The sequence below is a fragment of the Pipistrellus hanaki genome, assembly GCF_964339955.1.
Source record: "Pipistrellus hanaki genome assembly, chromosome: 14".
NCBI classification, from domain to species: domain Eukaryota; kingdom Metazoa; phylum Chordata; class Mammalia; order Chiroptera; family Vespertilionidae; genus Pipistrellus; species Pipistrellus hanaki.
Genome location: NC_140516.1, coordinates 46,256,680 through 46,279,896, shown reverse-complemented (window position 1 = coordinate 46,279,896; position 23,217 = coordinate 46,256,680). Strand labels below are relative to the sequence as shown.

At 51.5% G+C, this 23,217-nt stretch overlaps 1 protein-coding gene across 8 annotated transcripts in view; it reads left to right on the top strand.

Annotated features, from left to right (window-relative positions):
* The window catches only part of NRAP (nebulin related anchoring protein), a 64,998-nt gene that overhangs the window by 37,301 nt on the left and 4,480 nt on the right, over positions 1-23,217 (top strand). For all 8 annotated transcript variants that reach the window (XM_084903560.1, XM_084903558.1, XM_084903559.1 and 5 more), the window contains 13 exons: positions 941-1,045; positions 2,379-2,486; positions 2,999-3,112; positions 4,782-4,979; positions 6,210-6,314; positions 7,795-7,893; positions 9,772-9,876; positions 10,266-10,373; positions 11,417-11,728; positions 16,895-16,999; positions 18,020-18,118; positions 19,774-19,878; positions 23,099-23,206. In XM_084903560.1, coding sequence (XP_084759686.1) covers positions 941-1,045; positions 2,379-2,486; positions 2,999-3,112; positions 4,782-4,979; positions 6,210-6,314; positions 7,795-7,893; positions 9,772-9,876; positions 10,266-10,373; positions 11,417-11,728; positions 16,895-16,999; positions 18,020-18,118; positions 19,774-19,878; positions 23,099-23,206 — 1,671 coding nt within the window. The remainder of the gene's footprint in view (positions 1-940; positions 1,046-2,378; positions 2,487-2,998; positions 3,113-4,781; positions 4,980-6,209; positions 6,315-7,794; positions 7,894-9,771; positions 9,877-10,265; positions 10,374-11,416; positions 11,729-16,894; positions 17,000-18,019; positions 18,119-19,773; positions 19,879-23,098; positions 23,207-23,217) is intronic.

The following is a 23,217-nucleotide window of genomic DNA, read 5'->3' as shown; positions in this document are numbered from 1 at the left end:
TTTTTTGTACAAAAGAAACTTTTTGGTACAAAAGAAAACGTTACCTGCTTCTTCCTTCCCTAACCAACTCTAGGGGGCAGTGCTGTGATGCACAGAAACTCAAACACATCGGATAGGATTTGGGGCGGAAAAAAGCCCAGTTTAGAAACTTGCTAAGGTGGCTGTTGCCACTGCCACGTGTCCCTGCTCACTTCCTAGAATATCCCAAAGCCCAAATCAGAATTCTGAATAATTAGTGCCCTAGACCCACCACCCAGGAGATAGTTTTTAAAAATTATATACTTTTATTGATTTCCAAGAGGAAAGGAGAAGGGGAAAGAGATAGAAACATCCATGATTAGAGAGAATCATTGATCAGCTGCCTCCTGCACGCTTCCTACTGAGGATCAAACCTGCAACCCGGGCATGTGCCCTTGACTGGAATTGAACCCGAGAACCCTCAATCCACAGGCTGACGCTCTATCCACTGAGCCAAACCAGCTAGCGCAGGAGGCAATTTTGAGCACAAGAATCCTTGCAGTGGAAGAGGAATGAGGATTAATGTAAATCCAGGGAAAACCTCACTTGTGGGCGAGCCATCATCTCTCATGCCTCCTGAGTTTTGATGCCCTCTCTTAGCTTATCATTAATAACAAAATTACGGATGTTAATGAGACCTTATTTGTCATTTGACACCGTCTCAGCAGTGTGCTTCCAGTGGAGTGCTAACCCAGGGCACAGCTTCAGCCTGTCATGTTCTGAGTGGGGATGCAGAACACGGGAGGGAATGAAGTGCGTGTCACCGCGCTGGCTGTGACATCTAGACGGAGGCAGGGCGGCATGGTCCTGTCTCGGTGGGGAGGTGGCAGCTGCCTCATCCTCATCTCTTGGAGTTGAACTTGGCTGATGGCTGCGTGGGGGAGGTTTCTGGGTCTAACGCAAAGCCTCTCTCCGCCCACAGAGGATATACAGGGAACAAGGGGAAAACATAAAGCATCATTACACGCAGACAGCCGACCTCCCGGAAGTCCTGCTGGCCAAGCTGAATGCCATGAATATCAGTGAGGTGAGGCTGGTGGCGGGGTGCTGGTTTTCATTGTGGGGCCTCGGGGGACCTGCGCAGACACACAGCATCCTGTGCCCGGAAGGGCCCTGCGTGGTGTGGTGCTCTGTCACTGTCTTGGAATGTGTGATCTTTTTGAGCCAGGGGTCCCACATCCCCATTTGCACTGGGCCCTGCCAATTAGGTAGCTGGTCCTGTAGTAGAGTCAAAGTCATTTACAAGGAAGAGACTAAGAGAAATGTATCCTATCTAATAAAAGAGTGATATGCAAATTGACCATCACTCCAACACACAAGATGGCTGCCCCCATGTGAACACAAGATGGCTGCCACAAAATGGCCAGCAGGAGAGGGTAGTTGGGAGGGAGGGACTAGGCCTGAAAGGGAAGGCAGTTGAGGCAATCAATCCTGCAGGGGAGGGCAGTTAGGGGTGACCAGGCTGGCAGAGGAGGGAAATTGGGGGCGACTGAGCCTACAGGGAAGGGCAGTTGGAAGGGGCCCAGGCCTGCAGGGGAGAGCAGTTGGGGGGGACCAGGCCTGCAGGGGAAGGCAGTTATGGGGGACCAGGCCTGCAGAGGAGGGCAGTTAGGGGCAAACAGGCTGGCAGGGGAGCAGTTAGGCATCAATCAGACTGACAGAAGTGGTTAGGGGGTAATCAGGCTGGCCGCCAGAAATGATTAGGGACAATCAGGAAGGTAGGCAGGTGAGTAGTTGGGAGCCAGCAGTCCTGGATTGTGAGAGGGATGTCCGATTGCAGTCAGACATCCCTCGAGGGGTCCCACATTGGAGAGGGTGCAGGCTGGGCTGAGGGACAAAGACCCCCCTGCCTGAATTTCATGCACTGGGCCTCTAGTTTTTGTATAAAAGGGCATTTGTACTGTGGGACTGGTAGATGGGCATCAGAATACAGTGAGTATTCCCAGCCGCAGTGGCAAGGAGAGACGTGGGGGCCTTCACCTCCATAGACTCTGTCAGCCTACCTACCTGCTCCTTGACAAGAGACAGCCAAGTTCTCTGTATTCCATGTAAAGAACCACACACGTCCAGCCTCACGCCTCTTTCTTGCAGTGGACCTGCTGCTCACAGAAATCTGGGTCTGTCTGCCTCCAGAGCTCTTGCTTTTCAACACCCGCCCCCCCACCCACCGCCTCCCCTCCCCCATGGGTGGGCAGGAGCCAGGAGCCAGCTCTTTGGTGATTTGCGCTAAACCCCAGTGATCTCTGACTCCCAACTGGGAGACAAACCCATGACACACCAGATTCCCATTTTGGTAAACTGGAGTTTGGGAAGCCAGCAGGCCATACAGCGGTCTTAACGTGGGCACGTCTTCCCCACAGACACGGTACAAGGAATCCTGGAGCAAACTTCGAGACGGCGGGTATAAGCTGAGGTTGGATGCCATTCCATTCCAGGCGGCGAAGGCCTCCGGTGAAATCATCAGCGACGTGAGCATCCGTCTCCATTACCGTGACAACGTTTAATACTAACCGACACGCATGCCTTCTGCCCCTGCCCCCTGCCTGCCTCTCCCAACTGACGGTGGCAGGGCAATCAGGTAGCGGCCAAGAAGAAAGAACGTAACTTACTGCAAAACATGCCCTTGCTGGGGCACAAAGCCAGATAGATGCTGTAAACATGGGCCCCAGGCAGATGAAATGCACTCTCCGCCCAGCGTTTTCCTGAAGCGGGTCCCCGTGCAGACAGTTAACAATGCACCCAGCTTCTCCCAGTGTGGGCCGCCCGAGCGCTCACTCGTCCTGCCCTGTCACCTCCCAGCCCTGCAGTCATTGGGAGTCTTGCATATGAAAGAACAGGCCCTTTGACGACTCCCACGCGTTCCTTTCAACTCGCCCAGTCACTGTCAAAAGAACAAAACATTTTCGCCCAATGCCCACCTCTTCCATTCCGTGTCCCTTGTCCCCGAGCTGTTACTCTCTCCTGTTCTCTTTCCCTTTAGTACAAATACAAAGAGGCATTTGAGAAAATGAAAGGGCAGATGCTCGGCTCCCGGAGCTTGGAAGACGATATCAGCCTGGCGCATTCAGTGTACGCCAGCTCGCTGCAGAGTGAAGTGAGTGGGAGAAAAATGCAACACAGGCGCACACGGCCCCCCTTTTTCCTCCTCCCCCCACAGCCACCCCTCACCATGTGTCGCCACCGGCTAATGTTGATCGTCCTCTGGTTGCGGGGACTGGCTCAGTCCTGACTATCTCTGTGGCACAGTCAGGTCCCTTGGCCCCTCTGGCTTCTTTCTCCATCAAGTGAGAGGTTGGGCAAGCTGACCCCTTTCTTCTTCCTGGCTGGGAGTTTTATGATGTTTGCCCCGTGGCCTCTAAAAGGGACCTGAGGTCTGGCTTTGGATTGCAGGAGTGTTTTGTTTGGTCTACAGTGAATTCATTGCAAGCCTTTAAGAAGGGAAACTTTTACGTAAAAGCTTTAGGCTTCCGGCCAGAAGAGTCTGCAAAGCCACAGGTGCCGTTGGTTAGGAGAGCTGCATTTAGAGGGACCTGTGCCCTCCTGGCCATGCAGCCTCACCCCCTCGCCCCCCACTTCCTCCTTCGCTCCTTTTTACTGCCTCTATGGCTCCTGGAGGCATCTCAGATAACAACCCTTGTGTGTTCCCTGTCTCCTTGCACATATGTGTGGGACTTGGCTAATAGTAGTGATGACATTTGATATGTGACAACATGTTACAGAGGACCAGACACTTGGACATGCAGTGTCTCATTCCACCATCACACTCTCTCTGGGAACGTCCTCTGTGTGTTCATCCTGGGTGCACTGATACGGAGACCTAGACTCTGTGGCTCAGCCCCTGGCCTGAGATCAGCTGGAAAGGGGCAGAGCCGGGAGGTGGAGCCAGCTCCGTGTCTTACACTCTTTCCACAATTTCTTGTGTTCTCTGCCTCTCTGTCCTCATTTCTAACATCGTTTTCCCGTTCTGTCCTGGGTGCTGACCTAAGAGTATGGGGTTGGAAATGAATTGTCCTTGGCTTTATGGTAGGGGTGAGGGGAGGATTCGAGGGGGTGGGACGGGGGGGGGGGGGGGTTAGTCAGGAGTGGCTGCAGCTAAGAGGTGGCGATTATGCACCGGACTCCCAAGAAGCCTGGAGTGTGCTTCCCAGACCTGCAGACAGCTCCTCCCAGGACGCAGTGGAGCTCGTGGTCTGCCATTAGGCCCCTCCTTCTCTCCCTGGGATACATGTTGAGCTCTTGGGAATACCCACCCTTCCAAACTGGCTTTCCAGGCGTCCACCCACAGCACCTGGCCCCAGCTTTCCTGGGAGGGCATGTGGTGCTTTGAAGAAGCTCCTCTTAAGCTCTCTTGAGAGGAAACGCCCTGGTGTCTAGAACCTGAGCTTGAGAAGGTGAAGGGAAGAGACTAGGGCGGGAGGGCTGTGGTAGGCATGCATCTTCTTGCTTGGGAAAATGGGAAGAGCACGACTTGAGCAAGGACATCATTGACCTTGTCTTTGTCCCTTGAATGTTTATATCTTCGCCAACTGAGGGAGCCATGAGTGTTTGTTCATCCAAATGAGTGACCTCCAAATGAGTGGGGGTGGTGAGCCTTTCGACCTGGAGGTTCGTTCTGTGTGTAAGCCAGTCCCCAAAGCAAGGAACCCCGGCCCTGCCAAGAACCTCTCCCAGGCTTCCCTGGGACGGTGGCATGGCAGCGGCTGATGTCCCCGAGGCGAATGGTGGCTTTGAAATAGCTGCCGCTGATCTGTCTGCCCCTGTAGGTGAATTACAAGAAAGGCTTCGAGCGCTCAAAGGCGCAGTTCCATCTGCCGTTGGACATGGTCACCCTGGTGCATGCCAAGAAGGCTCAGAGCCTGGCCAGCGACCAGGACTACAGACACCCGCTCCCCCAGTACACGTCCTTGGCCGAGGACCTGAGGCTCAGCTGTGCCAAGAGAGCTCACAAGTTGCAGAGCGAGGTAAGGAGGCCCGGCCTCTCTCTCCCAGGGCTCTTTCCTCTCCGATTGGCCCACAAGGCACTGACCTGGCAGCTCCCTTCGGCTCAGTGGGGGGCCTCCAGAGAAGGGCTATCCAGAACCTGGGGATTCTCTTAACTCCCTTCCCCCATGTTCCTACCTAGCTCTTAAGAGGAAGCACAGCTGCACAGATCTAATAACAACACCCATTTAGGGAGTACTTCTGCTGAATTCTGAGCCTTGCGTTTTCATGCGTCATCTCATTTAAACCTCAAAATGACCCTGTACGAATAGTCTTGGTCCCATTTTACGGAGAAATAATAGTGAGGCTGGAAGGAGATGGGCAGCTTGGCCAAGGTCACACGGCTGTACACGAGGAGGGGACTGAGCCTGGAAGTGCATTCGTGGCTCTGAAGCAGGCAGGCCCAGGAGGGTGGAGGCCTCGGGGATCTCCTCACTCCCAAGGAGATACAGGGTTCTCAGAAGCCCGTGTGGTCCTCAGCCACCTTCCTAGCTGGCCGGGCTCTCGTGCCGTGAGATTTGCAGTAACGGGCGGGCCTGTGTCAGAAAAGAAAATGGCTCCAGCCCGGCCCTCAGGTCTGTTCAGAGTTTATGCCCGTGTGCGACGTTTACTGAATGACAGGAGCTGTCAAGAACCACAGAGCAGCTGTAGGGATGGGGAGCTGCCAGGCTCAGCTCTCGGGCCCTTTGTCACTTGAGCACAGCCCCTTCTGGCCCCACCTCTCCTCGTGTTTGCGATTTGAAGGCAGCGCGCCCAGTGGTACCTCAGTGGCTGAAGGGAAGTGAACTTGGGGGCCCTTTACAGTGTCACCCAACATCACTGAGGGATCCACAACGAGCCTTACTCAGCAGACTCAGGCAGGCCTTTGCAACATTCTCCTGGATTCATTCATTAGTTCTTTCTTACTCCATGATTCATTTGTGCCACCCGCTGCTGCTGGGTTTTGTTTTAGAAGACCTGTCAGACAATTTTCATGTTTGCCGCAAGAGAAACTGACTTTCTAACCACCACCTGCCCCAGCGTTTATTTCCCTCATGAACATTTGCTAAGTATGTTGGCTGAGTATGAGACATCTAGAGAGACCCAGTGGGCCTCGAGTACCAGCCTCGATGCTGTCCGGTCCTGGATCCTCTGGCTTCTCTCTGCTCCCTTGTCCTGTAAATTTGGCTCTTCTGATTCCTAGTGGTTTTTTTTTTTGTTTTTTTTTTTAGAATGAGTACCGGTCGGACTTAAACTTCATGCGAGGGGTGGCCTGTGTCATTCCAGGCACTTTAGAGATCGAAGGAAGAAAAAGAGCATCTGAACTCATCAGTGAGGTAACTGGGACTGGAAGGGTGAGGACTGTCAGTATATTTCTACAGCAGAGGTTGTTGCATAGCCATTAGGGGTGTGTGTGTGTGTGTGCTTGTGTGTGTCTTTTTTTTTTTTCAGAGATGAAAGGTGCGAGAGAGAGAGAGAGAAACATCAATGAGAGAGAATCATTGATTGGCTGTCTCCTGCATGCCCTACAATGGGGACCGAGCCCACAACCCGGGCATGTGCCCTAACCGGGAATCAAACTGTGACCTCCTGGTTCATAGGTCAGTGCTCAGCCACCGAGCCATGCTGGCTGGGCACCATCTGTTTTTGTTGTTGTTGTTGTTTTACTGTGAAAGTGAGTTACATGTCCCACTATTAACATTGGTGACTGGCTGCTAACCTCTTGCCTGGCTTCTCTTCTTTGCACTGGATTCTCTATTCAGACCGAACGCCATTTAAGACAGCTTTGCAGATACCTAGTCAGTTCCATTGTGAACATAGAAGAATTATTCACTGTTCACTGACTCATTACATGTATCTTCCTTGTGTCCTTTTGGAGATTGGTGCTGTGGTGCAGTGTAAACAGGGTCGGCTTTGGAGACCAACAGCTGGAGGCTGAAATTCCAGGCCAGCCCTCATTTGCTGTGTGACTTCAAGCCCGTCTGCTAACCTCTCTGAGCCTCAACATTTTAATCAGCCAAATGGGGATATTATTACAACCTTTGTTTAGTTTTTTTTGTGTGTGTGGTGGTGGGGGGGGGGGGAGGGATGGGACTAATCTAAGCTCTGTGCTTCTCTGGTGGCTGTACATGAAATGGTTGCTCTAAGCTGGGTCACAGTTTCTTGGTAGAAATATAGAAGTCTAGAATTCTAAGCTCCTTGAATCCTGACGACTCTTACCTCTGAGAGGGCTTTGGATAGATCAAGGACAGGAGGGCATAATGGAAGCGAAGGGTGGTCAGTGGCCAGCTTGTGTGCATTAGATGGGCTTATGGCTTGCTTACACCAGCGGAATTGGCCAAAGTTTAGATTTAACTTTGTGCTTTGCTTTTCCAGTGAAATCTCTATAACATGTGGGTTCTAAACCTTGTGGTGCATCAGAATCCTCATTGGATCCAGAGCCTTGGGTCCACTGCCGATTTACTGAATCCTGATCTCCTGGGGTGGGTGCAGGCATATGTGCAGGCGTTTCTGGTACATTCTCAATGCTGAGGAGCCCTGGATTTATAACGAGCAAAGATTGGGAGCAGTATTTGAATTTCAATAGACATGTTCATAGCAAAGGACTAGCTCTTTCTTTCCCGCTGGTAAGCATCCTAGTCAGTCTGTCCTGTGCTCCTCTCTGCTCCTCCATCCCATTGAGTTCTGAGGTCGTAAGAGCATAGGTTCCAGCTGATGGACTGACCGCCTTTGCAAAAAGAGGTTTTATCGCTAATGTTTCAAGAGCTGGTTGTATATCTGACCAGTCTTCTTTTTCCCTCTTGTGTGTGAATTCAGAGCAAATACCGCCAGCATCCCCAGTCATTCAAGTACACAGCTGTGACAGACACCCCCAGCCTCCTTCAAGCAAAACTCAGCAACCAGCTTACGAACGAGGTACACTCTCCCCCTAATCGCTTTGGAAACGGGCTTGTGAGGAACTGCTCGATTGTTAAAAATATGCCTGACTTTGTGTGGGTTTGGGGAGGTGGTGGAAAGACTGGGTGTTTGCGTGGAGGGTTAGGAGAAGAGAATGCCATTATACAGAGCTTAAATATTCTCCAGAAGGAGACAAGGCCCAGGTGGAAATCTGGTTGTCGGTCCTCTCATCCCCCCAAGTGCAGTCACAGACCAGCAAGCAACATCTGCCTCTCCCGGGAGCTTGTTAGAAATGCTGAGCCTCAGGCCCTGCCCCAGACCCACCGGCTGCGCATTAACATTTGAGACGTGCTGGTGTGCCATTCCTTTGTTCTGTCTCAGCAAATATTGGCTAGCCACTTTTACAGCGCCATTCTGATGATTGTCTTGGGAGGGACTTGTAGTTAGCCATGGACAGTACTAGAGTATGTTGTTTGTCAGACTTCTCGAATTTCTACCTCATTGTCTCCTCACTCATTGTTTACCCAATTTACACTTTAATACATCTATCGGAGGGGGAGCCCAGGGAAGGAATCTCACATTAAACCATCTTTTCAATTCTATTTCTTCTTAGTGGCTGCCTGACAAGCTTGAAATAGAAAGCGAACTTGGCAGCGAGTTAAATTTTGCATCATCGTTAGTTTTTAAGATTCTCTCCCCGGCTCTTTCAGAAGTCAGTTGAGATTTGGCTATTTCTACTGTTAGTTTCCCACTCTCGCTTGGGATGAGAGCATCCAAAGGGCTTCTTTAATGAGGTGTAAGTTTTAAATTCCTGTGGAACCTTTCTTGTTTAAGTGGTGAGCTGGATGCTATGGGGTAACAAAGCCTGTTATGGCCTCAAAGAACTCAGCCACCGCAGCCCCATTTCTCATCATGTGAATAAATGCTTTTGCCCTGGCTGAGACCCCCTCAGGCCAGCACTAGGGTGGAAGGATCTGTGGTTTTGGTAAAGAACACAGACTAGAGTGTGGAAACTTCCCCTAGACATCACAGAGTCTCTCCTACACTTCCCATGTCTCAGTGTTGTCTTTACACTGAGTCCTTGAGGGAAAAGTTGAATGTGGGAAGAACCTTGAGATAGGCTTCCTAAATGGTTTTTCTTTCCTCGGGCTGTTATTGAGCAAAGTATAGGGAAGGAAAAAAAAAAACAACCAACAAACCTTTTCTTTCCCATCAGAGAGTCTGGGCCAGGGCTCTGTGACAAAAGACAGATTCACGAGAGAAAAGCATACGTTTACTTCGTATGTGTTTTACCTGGTAGGGGAGCCTTTGTAAAGAAACCAAGACCTGAAGACATGGCGAAGCCCGAGCGTTATGACACTGGGTTCGACAGAAAGCGAAAAGTCGTGGGAAAATGGGATAGGACAGAGGGTATCCACTAAGTGTAGGCAAGTGGGGGGCATTCAGCAAGGTCTGTTTGCTCAGCTCCTCTCTGCGTCCTGCGTCCCTTCATCTTCGGAGATGAGGATGCTCTTTCCTCAGGGGTAGGGAGGGCACCCTCACTGGAGGGTCTCGTGACCCGCCTCAGGGGGGCGCCAGAGAGCATCCTTGTAGCACCTTCATTTCTCAGATCCCTTCAGCTTGAGATACTCAGCCTGCCAAGGTGCCCAGTTTGGGGGTATCACGTCCTGAACCCTATCAGAAGCAACTTGCAGTTTCTTATTATACTTCTTATATCACTCAATTGGACTCATGCAAAAAGCCTGCATGGAAAGAAACATCTTGCCCAATGCTGACCCACGACACAGCAAATGGCCTTTTACAGATGTGTCTCCCCACTGCGAGCAAGGGAGGGCCCCCCAGCCCTGCAGAAATCACAGTGCTTTTCTTGCTTTTCCTTCCTTTCTGTTTGCCCAGCGCCTCTATCGAGCAGCCGGCGAGGATGCGAGCCACCAGTACACCATGACCCTGGGGCTGCCCGAGTTCGTCCGAGCGAAAACAAACGCAGCCAACCTGAGCGACGTAAGCCTTTCTTGTTGCTGAAGTTCAAGCACACGCCAAAGCCACGTATGTCTGTGACATGACCTAACTGACCCTTCTGGCGTTCACAGGAACCTAAACACACACACACACACACACACACACACACACACACACACACACGTCTTTTTGGATGCGCATGTTAAATAGACCTTTGCACAAACGTGTTGCGTTCATAATGTGTCAGAGCCCACGACAGTGTGTGTGCTGATGAGATTTTTTTTTTTTTCCTCTGCAAAATAGAAAGCTTTCACTTGTCAGAAATCAATTCTGGGACGCAGTGCTACAACATGAAAGGGGTAGCCTTTGTTCCTGGATTCGTGTAATTTTTTTTTTCTTTTAAAGAAAATCTACATGTGTTTCCATTGTAGGCAAAATACAAGGAGTCTTGGCATAATCTCCGCGCTCAAGGCTACAAGCTGACAATAGACGCGCTCCCTTTCCAGGCTGCTCGGGTCTCTGGAGACATCGCCAGCGATGTGAGTGGAATGATATGACCTTCCGTCGCGCCTAATTTCTGTTAACTCCGTGTAAAACCACGTCTGCAGCTGGTTTCCCCGAATTAAAGCAAATCTCTCGCCATGTGAGACAGGATGTCACCTGCAGAATATATTAGTTACGAGTGAGATTCTCTGGCAGAGGGAGGGGAAGCGGAGCTTTTGTTCATCAGAAGCTAAAATCAGATAAAGGCCTCTGGCAGGAAGGAGGTGATGGTTTATTTTTAATGGCAATGTCCAGGCCACCACCCCTCCGGACCCGGGGAACTGCCTGCTTTCTTCCGACTCCACCCAGACAGAGAGAGAAAACCGGCCCGGGAAATGGTCCTGAGCCCGAGCACGCCTGGCTCCCGGCCCAATGCCCTTTCTCACACCGGCTGTGCTTAGGGTGTGCCGGCTGTGTGCAGCCCCTCTGTTGCTGGCGACCATAGCATTGGGACATGAAGGTGACTTTCTCTTCCCCACAAACAAATCACAGAAGATGTGTACTTCACACAAACGGGTCCTGTCTTTTGGTTTTCACCGTTTGCCGAGTGCAAATGGATACATTTCTTTCTTTCTTTTTTTCTTTTTTTAATATATTTTATTGATTTTTTACAGAGAGGAAGGGAGATAGAGAGCTAGAAACTTCGATGAGAGAGAAACATCCACCAGCTGCCTCTTGCACACCCCCCACCGGGGATGTGCCCGCAACCAATGTACATGCCCTTGACCAGAATCGAACCCGGGACCTTTCAGTCTGCAGACCGACGCTCTACCGCTGAGCCAAACCGGTTTCGGCTGGATACATTTCTTTTTAACCCTTTTTGATCAGTAATTAGAAAGGGAGGATGGAGGGATGTTTTCATGGTTGTCCCCCAGGCAGGAAGCATGTGCCCGGGCTGGCCTCACTGTGCTTTTTCTTACCATCATCACTTCCTAGTGTCAGAGCAGGTGACTTTTCTAGGGTCTCTGCCTTGAGAGCGTGCAGGTGGGATGTCTGCATGCAGCACGCCAGCCCCCGACCCCCGGGCCTTCTCTTCCAGTTTCTCTACAGACACGACTTCGTGAAGGAGCGAGGGAGGCTGATCGGGGCGCGGAGTGTCAGCGACGACCCCCGGCTCCGGCACTGCCGGCGGGTGGGCCAGCTGCAGAGCGAGCTCCAGTACCGGAGGCAGGCGGTGGGCAGCCACGCACAGTACCACCTGCCCGGGGACATGGTGCCCCTGGTCCACGCCAGGAAGGCCCAGGCCCTGGCCAGCGACCACGACTACAGGATGCGGTGCCACGAGTTCACGGCGCTGCCCGAGGACCTGAAGATGGCCTGGGCCAAGAAGGCTCACGCCCTGCAGAGTGAGGTAGGGGGCCCCGTGTGGGTCAGACACCTCCCCCTGCCGCCACGCCCGGGTGTGACTTACAATCTCTGCTCCTTCCTTAGCCTGTCACACACCCCTCCCTGTGCCCAGCGACGACATGCTCAGTCTGTGTTATCTGGGTTGGAGTTAGTCCTTCACTCAGCAAATATTTATTGGGCACCTACTATGTATTGGGCATTATTCTAGGTGCTGGGACTACAGCAGTCAACAAAAAGAAGCCAAAATAATCCCTGTGTTCTAGGAGCTTCCATGATATGGGAGTGAGATAAAATAGGATAACTCAGATATTGAGTGTGATGCTTGCTGCGGAGACACACAGAGCCGGGAAGTGGGGTAGGAGGGTGTGATTGGGTGCGTGTGTACGTGCACACAGGCAACGGAAGACGGGGAGGTCACGGAAAAGGTGGCATTTGCGCAAAGAGCGAAGAGATGCTGGAAGGGAATGGAGCTCTCCAGCAAACAGAATAGCAAATTCGAAGGCCGAGGCCCAGAGCAGGAGCAGCCTCCACGCATTTGAGGCCCGAGTGGAGCATGGGAGTGAGTGGGGAGAACGTCACAGGGTTCGAGAGAGAAGAGGGGCTCGATCGTTAGCGGCCCGAGTGACGGTGATGATAGAAAAGCCGTTGTCTCGCAGCTGACGCTGACTGATTGCTAACCGTTACTGTCACCTTCGCTATAGTGCTGGGAGGTAGGGCCCGTTGTTACTCATGTTTCATTTTATTTTTAAAAATAGGTCTTCATTGATTTTTTAGAGAGAGAGAGAAAGGAGGAGGGACACAGAGATAGAAACATTGATGAAAGAGGAATATCATGGATCGGCTTCCTCCTGCAGGCCCCGTACTGGGGGCATGGAGCCTGCAACCTGGGCATGTGCCCTGACTGGGAATCGACCGCTGAGCCACACCAGCCAGGCTCTGAGCCCCACCAGCCAGGCTCTTCCTCCTGTTTTTAAGATGAGGTCACCTGGGAAGCATTGAGGCAGGACTGGCTCTGGAGCCCACAGTTTGTACCAGCCTGCCCTTCCAGAGGGAGCTCCCTGGTGGGGAGTCATGGTTCCTACAGCTCAGAGCAGACACTGAGGCCCAGAAAGAGGAGGTGCTCTCCCTGGCAAGGGCACCAAGCAGACTGGCAGGTAGCACCAGCTCCACCCAGATCAGCTCCAGTCCCAGCCCCCCTCCAAGCCTCAGGGCCTCGGCGGAGACATGGCAACAATGGTAACGTGTGGTCAGCACCTATGGGCTGTGTGTGCCTTGGCTCTCTAGGCCCAGGAGGGAGGCGCCCTCATTTCAGAGCAGAGCCCATGGGACTCTTGTCACCTCCACCCTCATCATCCATAGGGGTTTCTCACCTCTGGCACCTTTGACATTTGGGGCTGGAGAATTCCTTATCATGGGGGCCACCCTGGCAGCATTCAGGCTTCTACTCACTAGATACCAGTGGCACCCACCCTCCCTCAGTGTGACAGTCTAGTACAGTGTTTCCCAAACTTCTCTCATGATGAGAATCACCTGGTGGAGTTGTTAAAACACAGATTCCTGAATCCCAACTAAGAAGTGCTAAACTAGAATTTTTGGGAACATATAGGTAAAATTGTATACTTAACTAGTGCTCTAAGACAGATTTTATATACAGAGCACTAAGTTAGGTAGGCAATTTTACCTATATGTTCTCAAAAATTCTAGTTTAGCACTTCTTAGTTGGGATTCAGGAATCTGTGTTTTAACAACTCCACCAGGTGATTCTCATCATGAGAGAAGTTTGGGAAACACTGGTCTAGTATGTCTTAAAATATTGCCAGATGTACCTGGGGCAGCATTGCACCCAGGGGAGAAGCCAGTTCTCAGTTGAGAACGGGTCCATCTGAGGCACGCAGCACGGTGCCTGGTCCATGGAAACACGCCAGTAAGAGTGAGTTGTGGTTTTTGTTTTGTTTTGTTTTTTAATATATTTTATTGGTTTCTTACAGAGAGGAAGGGAATGGGATAGAGAGTTAGAAACATCGAATCAGCTGCCTCTTGCACACCCCCTACTGGGGATGTGCCCACAACCAAGGTACATGCCCTTGACCAGAATAGAACTTGGGACCCTTCAGTCCACAGGCGGACGCACTATCCACTGAGCCAACCAGTTAGGGCAAGAATGAGTTGTTTTGATGACATTCCTTACACCAGGTCTCCCAATTCCGGTCGCCGTCAGGCAATGACTGTTCTTAGTTTGGTTATGGCACAGGCAGATTATTCTAAACACATAATTGATGACTAATTATGATGGAATGGATGATGGTGATCCAGTTATTATTACAATTTCCTGGAACTACAGTGTTGTGCTGTTCGCCCTCAGGTTAAGTGTGGAGCAGCTTGCCCAGGGTCACAAACTGGCAGGGAAATAACTTGCTCAAAACCACGTAGCCAGTAAGAGGCAAAGTGGGACACTTGTCTCCTGACCCTGGCTCAGTGCTCTCCAGCTCCCCCAGGTGGCCAGATTAGGAAACCCAGCTGCTCTAGCTCCTGGGGGTTCTCTCAAGGACCCCAGGTGTGGCAAGCCCAGAGGACAGCAGCAGGTGGCTCTTCTGAGGCTCTGAACAATCGTTTGAACATCAACTGTAGCTGAAAATAAGAACCCCTCCTTTGCAGGATTGTGTGTGAACAGAACGAGAGGAGTCTAAAGCAATGTATACCTTATGCATGGCAGTCATTATAATGATTCTTAAGATGACAAATATACCCTTCCCATGGCCACCTCCTGGGTGCCACTGCTGGCATGCTCCTGTTAGAAATCAGGGACCCAGCCTGGCCAGTGTGGGTCAGTGGTTGAGCATCGACCTATAAACCAGGAGGTCAGGGTTTGATTCTGGTTCAGGGCACATGTCTGAGTTGCAGGCTCCATCCCCAGTAGGGGGCATGCAGGAGGCAGCCGATCAATGATTCTCTCTTATCTCTTTCTCCCCCTCTCCCTTCTTCTCTGAAATCAATAAAAATATAAATAAAAAAGAAACCAGGGACCCAAATACTTCGCTTGCGCATGTACAACACAGGGTGTGAATCTGCAGGTGGCTTCCAGCCTTACTGTGCGTGAGGAAAAACAGTGAGGCTGCCACCTGGGGATGCCAGATTCAGCCAGGCTGCCTGAGAAGGCCTCTTATGATCTTAGAACCCTTCTTCCAAACCATCTCTGGGTAGCCGTGTCTTTTTTACTTCCCTCCACCCACCCACCCCTTTTTTTTTATTGTGAAGTCTGAGGCAGGCCTGTTGTTTTTAGGGTCTGCGTGAATAGTCAAAGCTGGGCCCAGAGCTGAAATATTAATAGACCGTCCATTTTAGAAGCGAGTCGGAGGCACAGTCAGATCTTCGGGGAGCCCGCATCTTGCTTTCTGACTTACCTGCGATTGTAGTGCGCAGCGCCACAAAAGGCGAGTTGAAAGAGCGCTCCCCACTTCATCTCGCCTCTGAAAAGGAGCAAGGCCCGGCTGTGAAGAGGCCCTGTAGGATTATTCTCTCCAACTTAGAAATTTGTCCAATTTTCTCTGTTCTTTATCAGAGTGGAAGGCACAAGCAAGCGTGGCCGGTGTAGACTGAAAGATCGCGCTCTAAAAAGCAATCTGGTTGACACGGGGTTTTGAAACCTGCTCCTGGACCCGAGTGATGTCTCCTGCATCAGTCGGGAAGCAGAGTGGAATTGGCACGGGGGCATTCGCCAGCAGACAGTACATCAGAGGCGGTCCCTCTTTGAGGCCGGCTGCGAGGGCCGCTGTGAACCCTGAAATGAAAGGGAGCTAACAAGGCTGAGAGGCCGGTCTCCGGAGCGATGTGTTGCGTGGCAGCGGAGCCGATATCTAAATTAGAGGAAGGCTATCAACTTTGTTTAGATCCAAATTTTAGGTTTCCTCCGAGGGTCTTTTTCCATCTTTAAAAACGCCTAAGAGCCATAAAGAGAAGAAGAGAAGAAGCATGCGTGCGGCTGTCTCGCCGTCCGTGGTAGTGGGCAGATCAAGGCATAGTAATAAGGCTTAAGGGTTTAGGACAGTGTTTCCCAAACTTCTCTCATGATGAGAATCACCTGGTGGAGTTGTTAAAACACAGATTCCTGAATCCCAACTAAGAAGTGCTAAACTAGAATTTTTGAGAACATATAGGTAAAATTGCATACCTAACTTAGTGCTCTGTATATAACATCTGTCTTAGAGCACTAGTTAAGTATACAATTTTACCTATATGTTCCCAAAAATTCTAGTTTAGCACTTCTTAGTTGGGATTCAGGAATCTGTGTTTTAACAACTCCACCAGGTGATTCTCATCATGAGAGAAGTTTGGGAAACACTGGTTTAGGAGATCCCTAACCAGACCCATTGTCTTAAAGCACCACGTAGTTTCTCCCAGGAGCGATGCTGTCGTTTTAATCTTCTGAGCCCTTAGAAAAAATGGAAAAGGCTTAGTCCAGTTTTTGCAATATAAGCACATCATGACTAACGGTGGGAGGAGGGGGTAAACTGAGGCACAGAAAGATTAAAGTGGCTTGCACACAACTCTAAAGCTATAGTTAGCCAGTTGTATCTAGGTTTGGTCCTGTTTTTAGAGTTCTGCTCTCATGGTCCCCTCCACTCCCCCCACTAAAACAAGGGAATAGAACACCTACTAGCAAATAGAGTAGCTTTTGCCCTTGAATATTCTCCAGTGTTTTTTTGTTGATTTGTTTTTGTTTTTGTTTTTATTTTGAGCACAGAGTGGTTGCTATAACCTCCAGTTTCTCCGAGAGAGAAACTGAGTCATCTATTGGTCAAGTGACTTGGTCAAAGTCACATCAGGTTGAGCACTTTTATCAGCAGGAGAGTGGAAATGTTTCCGTTGGTCAGTCACGTGGCTGCCAGAATGAAGCAAAATCCCGGGGATGGTGCTCAGCTCTTCCCTTACGAGGTCATCCCCACAGGTCTCCATCCTCCGCTTCCAGTCCTGCCATGACCCCGGCGGGTTCTGGTTGTGTCTTACGCACGATCCACTGTTTAATCCCTGGCAGAGTGCACACACTCAGACACCTTCGCTTAACATCATGCAGAATGTGCGCCTCATGGATGTGTCGCGATGCTGTGATGGAGCGTTATGACGAATGTGCCCACAGGCTCAAACTTCCCCTGATGAAATGTTCTCTCTGCAGTTTCGCTACAAGGCAGACCTGATGGGCATGAAGGGCACAGGATGGCTGGCGCTGAGCTCCCCGCAGATAGAGAGCGCAAAGAAGGCTGGAGAACTCATCAGTGAGGTACCACCCACCTGCCACTACTGCGACTGCAGCCTAGCCCCAATCTCCTTCTGAAGAGGGCACCTACTTGGGGGAGGGAGGGTCCCAGGAGAGCCCCATGGCCACTGAACTGCCAGTATTCTTCCCGGGCCATTTGCAGCCAAATCCCCAAATGGAACAAGCTTTCTCTCCAAGTGAATTCTTTGCCGAGGAGTTAAAGACACGTTCACATTGGGCGGTGAAAGATGGAAGATGCTTGGAAGGGTCTCAGTAGATACGTTATGAACAATAGGATCTAAGCTGGCCCATTGTTTTCATGGGGCGGGGCACAGAATTTGCCACTCACCTCCTCAGTTTACTCAGGGTGTCCAGGGTGTCTCTGGTTGCAGGTGTTCAAAGATGCACAGGGATAGTTTCATTAACTGAATTCTCACCATTTAAAAATATATTTTTAATTGATTTTTGAGAGAGAGTGGAAGTGAGAGGGATAAACAGAAGAAACATCAATCGGCTGCCTCCTGCACTCCCCCTACTGGGGATTGAGCCTGAAACCCGGGCATGTGTCCTGACCAGGAATCAAACCGGTGACTTCTTGGTTCATGGGTCAGTGCTCAACCACTGAGCCATACCATCCTGGCTGAACTCCCACTGTTTATTTTAATGGCAAGGGATTCTTGCCCTGAGATCCCCTCCAGGGTGCCGCTGCCTTCTCCAGCTTTTTAATAACAGAACGTGCGTGGATAGCGTCCCCGCAGGGCCACGTTGATGCCAAATCCCGCCCTGTGCTGAGTTCCTTGGGATGAGCTCTGTATTTTGCAGCCGTCTATTTTTTCCAGGAGTGTGAATACCTATAAAATGCTCCTTACCACAGAGGCAGCTCGGGTCTCTTCTGTGTCCTTGATGCATGCCCACCAAGAAGAGAGACTTGTTTTCCACTAATGTCATCGGCATAGTTGGGACTGATGAGGTGGGATGAAGCTGCATCCAGAAAAATGCCTGACATCCAACTGTTACGTGGGTATCTTTGCCTTCATTTTACAGACCAAGTACCGGAAAAAACCAGACAGTCTCAAGTTCACCTCGGTGGTCGACTCCCCGGACATGGTTCATGCCAAGAACAGCTACCTGCACTGCAATGAGGTGGGTGTTTTCTCGTCGCTCCTCCCAGGCTCACAGCACTGGGTTGTGAGCTCAGTGGTCAGTGCTGATCAGCATCGGCTCCCAGTAGGATGGATGTTTGTGAAAACTTTCTGCTTGCCACCCGGATGGTCTCGGGCCAGTAACTTCATCACTTCCATCCTCGGTCCCTTTATTAGAAAGGAAGGCAATGACAGCACCCATTTCATAAGAGGAAGTGAGTTAAATGAGGATTAAAGAAATAAAAAGCACATGCTTTTAGCATCTGGAACATACTAAGTCCTCAATAAATGTCCCTTATTGTCGTTTGATTCATAACCGCAACAGTAATAATACTAAGAATTATTAATGTTCCCTTACCAGATACTAAATCAGATACACTATTTTTTTTTAATTGATTTTCAGAGAGAGGAAGGAAGAGAGAGAGAAGCATCGATGTGAGAGAGAAACATTGATAGGCTGCTTCTTGTATGTGCCCCAATCTGGGATGGAACCCACAACCTTCTTGGTATATGAGATGATTCTCCAACCAGTTGATCAACCCAGCCAGTGAGGGTGATCAGATACACCTTAATTATTGATAGACGGTAACAGAATTATCAGCTTCACACAACCCAGGTAGAAAAGGAAAGAATAGCTATATTGAAAGCTTCTTTCTGTATGAGTTCATCCCATTTTCTATCTCCTGTATTTATTTCAAAGAATGGGAAGCTAAGTGTTATTTCTCTGAAAATGACAGAGGTTTCAGCTCTGTACCCACAGTGACTAACCTGTGCCAGCCTCACTCGGAATCTGAATGCTCCCCCGCTCACGTTGGCAAAGCCTGCATTGAATGTGGGAAAGGATCGGCATATTAAGTATTAAATTCTCTCGAAACACAGATGGGACTCCAGTGCTTCTTAAAATTGTTTGCAAGTCCTAACATGCTGCTCTAAACATGGCAGCTAAGGTAAAGAGTGAGCTTTAAAACTGTGTCTTTCTGGGACCCCGATAACTATGAAAACTTTACTTTTCTGAACACACGTTAAAGTATCCGAGGATGAAAAGACTAGTCCTGTGTCATCTCGAGGCATCTTATTATTAGTAAAAGGCTTGAACACGGCCTAAACCGGTTTGGCTCAGTGGATAGAGCGTCGGTCTGCAGACTGAAAGGTCCCAGGTTCGATTCCAGTCAAGGGCATGTATTGTACATTGGTTGTGGGCGCGTACCCAGTGGGGGGTGTGCAGGAGGCAGCTGGTCGATGTTTCTCTCATCGATGTTTCTAACTATTTATCCCTCTCCTTTCCTCTCTGTGAAAAATCATTAGAATATATTAAAAAAAAAAAAAAAGCTTGAACACTGTTCAGCTGCAAAAATTCTCCGAAGTATCCATCCCCTTTACACTGCTTGTAAAGCACATGGTGCGGCCCACAGAATGCTGGCAGAGTGGCCCATGTGGAGCAAATTTCAAGGAATATTTTAAGCAGCCACCCCACCAGGCCCTGACCACGTGGGCCCTCCCTTCCTGGGTGGCTTCTGAGGGATGCTGTCCTGCAGGCCGGGCTGTGTCCCTGCGATGGGCACTCGAGCGGGAGGGGCGGGAGTGGAGAGCCTGCTCCTCACCTGTGCGTTCAGCAGGTGGCGTTCTACATTGACCGTGAACCTGTCTTCCCTGCAGCGCCTGTACAGGTCCGGGGATGCGGAATCCCTGCACAGATTCACCCTGATCCCCGACCACCCCGACTTTATCAGAGCCCGCCTCAACGCGCTGCACCTGAGCGATGTGAGTGAGACGGCCGCTCATGGGGGCCGGGGGAGGGGGTGGCCTGTTTCTGTCAAATTATCCAAAGTGGCTTTTATTTGTTAGAAACAGAAGTCCTAGAGAAGAAGGCTTAGGAGAAAATGAACACTGCACTGAGAGTGGGACTTTAAGTCACTTTCCCCGCTGGGCCTCAGTTTCCTCCGCTGTGAAATGGGGATGGAGCTGAGCTAATGATGCCCGTAGTTCTTCCCAGCTCTCACACGCTGGTTCTGGACATGCCTGCGAAGTCCTCAGTGTGAGCAGGTGTCCATGCCTGACGGGGCCCATTCAGGCATGGACACCTGCTCTCTCTGTTTCCTGGACACCCCTCCGTAGCCATGCAGAGGGCGGCTCTTTCTCAGCCTGCCGTTTGGAAAGCTGCTGCCATTTTGGCCCATCAGGCCCCAATGCAATTTGCTCCTTTGTGTGTGGGGCTGCGGCCTCCGCACTTCGGTTTCCCTTGGATGCGTGCCCTTTGCGTGCATAACCCAGATGCTGTTTCCTAAACCCAGGCTTGTTGTTGGCGGGGGGCTGGAGGCCCCCGGTGGTAATAGAATAGGCGGCCGCTCGGCCAGCGACGCTGTGATCATGGGATAACAGGGAGCGAGGCGGCAGAATCAAAAGACGCCGTCAGATCAGAATAACACGGGCTGAGTGTGTCGGCCTGGGGCTGCGCCGGGCCTCCTGGCGCCGGCCATTCTCCCCTCCCTGGCCTGGCCATTGTGTCCTGGGGCTCCGTGCAGAAGAACAGCTGCTCCCGGTCGCCCCGGAGGTGGCCGCCTCGCAGGGGTTGGCGAGAGGCGCCTTCTAGTTAGCGCGTACCGGAGTTTGTTGCATTTGTAAAGCCCTGTGGGATCCCACGCGGTGAATGCGGTGGCGCTTTGTAAATAGGAGTCATTATGGCCATCTGAGGCTTTGGAGGGATGCACGCGGGATAATTTTAGAACCGCAGCTCTGGTGGGCTGACCTCCATCTGGGGAAGCGGGACCTCCCCCTCGGCAGAGCTGGAACAAAACATCCGCCTCATTAATGCTTCGAGGATCGGGGGAGGCCGGGCCTCCATGTGAGGGACCGCTGGAGCCCACACAGCCCAGGAGATGGGGATCGGCCTGCGGGTCCATGAGGGGCCCAGCTGAAGGAGGACAGCCACCCCGGGCTGGTGGCGGACGCCTCTTTCTTCTCACGGGGGATGCCTGTCTGTAGAGTCCCCGGAGCTGAAATTAGCCACCGGGGCATGGGGATGTGGAGAACGCACGGACCTCTTTTGAAAGAGCACTCCTTCGGGGCGTGTGGAACACACACAATTGGATCAAGTGCCGTGTGCGGAGGATGTGGAGGGAAAGTGACCTTCCTGGGCAAAGAAAGCCGTCGAGATGTGTCAGGCAGCCGAAATAACTAAGAATCAAATGGCTGTAATGTGTGAGGACGAGGACAAAACTGTGCCCACTGCGATAAAGAAGAGGAACGCCCAGGGTTCCAAATCAAAGGGGCTGCGGAATCTAAAGACTCCCAGTGGCAAGGCAAAAACCTCAACAGAATCAAAAACGCGGGGAGGAAGTGGTGACCATCAGGCAAAAAGCATCCAGGGAGCAGTGACCGGGAGGAAGGGGGCCGGGGCCTCGAGGAGAGCCCCGATCTGGGTCAGGCGCTCTCGTTGACCCTCTGTTACAGAGACTTGGAAGCTGGGGTGCACTGTTCACCAGACTGGGGTGATGTTGGGGTTGGATGCTATCATTACCTAGCCCAGGTCTGGTGTGGGCCGGGCTCTAGAACTAGGAAGACCCTGACTTGTTCCCTCTCTGGGAAATTATCAGGGTTTGACTCAATTGGCTGGGTTATTTGTGAGACCCTTTCTCTATGGCTCCCCATCCTGCTTGCTAAACTCAACAGTGCCCCAGTAAATCCAATCATGTGGGCCCTGTTTGAGGTCCACCAATTAGGTGATGACCCCAGGGATGATCGGTGCTGTGTTTCAAGACCCTTGAAAACAGCAGGCTTCTGGCTCGTGGTTTGTGGTGGTAGATGTTGGGGCTGGAGGCTAAGATGCAGGAGAAGGTGGGCAGCAGGACACGGGAATGATAAGCCTCACCAGGCTTGGCCCAGGCCCTTTGCAGTCCCCTCTGGTTCCATGCCTAGTTGTAGAGTGGGTGAGGTTTTTATCTTTTTGTCTGCCACTGCTCCTTTGCTTGGTCCGTCCCTCTCCAGCCCCCCTCTAGTCCCTACAGAACAGAGCCCCAGCCTTGAGCTCTGTTTCCAAGAGACAAAAGTGAGGTTCTTAGGAGCGCCCTGACCTGCTGTGGCTCACAGAACGAGCGAGCCACCGGCCCGCTCTGAGGCTGTCACTTTGTCAAATGCTGGTGAGGAGCCTCTCCCGCTGTCTCCCTTCCCTGTGGCGGAATAAAGGACAGATCCTCCACGGGCACCTCCAGGTGACTCCTCTCACGGAGCTATTGCCTTATAGATCTGCTACACGAAGGCACGTGATGCCTCTGTCCATGATGTGGGTCTACCCGGGGACCCAGGGGCTGTGATTCCAGGCTCCTGGGGGGGGGGGGGGAGTGGGGGAGAGGTCGACTTGAAAAGGAGGAAAATGAAAGAGGAAGATGTGAAATCCATAGGTCAGGGACTCGGTCAGGCTCTCGACAATCAATTTAATTCAGGTGAAGGCTCTTCCCTCGCTCAGTGCAGCCACTAAGGGAGCATATGGGAAGCAGCGTTATGGGGTGACTTGACATCAGAAGTAGCTGAGGGCCCCTGGGAAGTCATTGGAGCTAATGAACATGGGAACCAGGACCCGAGGAGCAGCATCTCCTGCTGTGGGAGGAAACAGAGCTCTTGAGCTTTGAGTTTCGGCATCTAGAAGCTGCAAACCTGGTCCCTGAGTGTGAATGCAAACATGGGAGGGAGGGGAGGGGGCCTCTGTTACCAACAGAGTGTGGCCAGTAGGCCAGACCCACAGACCCCAAGACCCGCAAGAGCAGCTCCTGGCGCTCAGGTTGCACTAAGAGCTGGAGCCCTCGGTGGCCAGTCCCAGCGATCCCAGAGCAGAGGAGGTCCCGGATGGACTTGGGGCCATGGGCTCTGCCATTCTGGGCACCATCCAGGCGAGGGTTTGTGCTCAGAAACTGCCCTGCTGAGAACCAACCACATGGCAGACAGGAAGTACCTCCTGCTCACTCCTTTCCTTGTTCTCCTTGTCTAGAAAGTCTACAGAAACTCTTGGGAGCAGACTCGGGCTGGCGGCTACGACTTCAGGCTGGATGCCATCCCGTTCCAGACTGCCCGGGCATCCAGGGAGATCGCCAGTGACGTAAGGCCTTG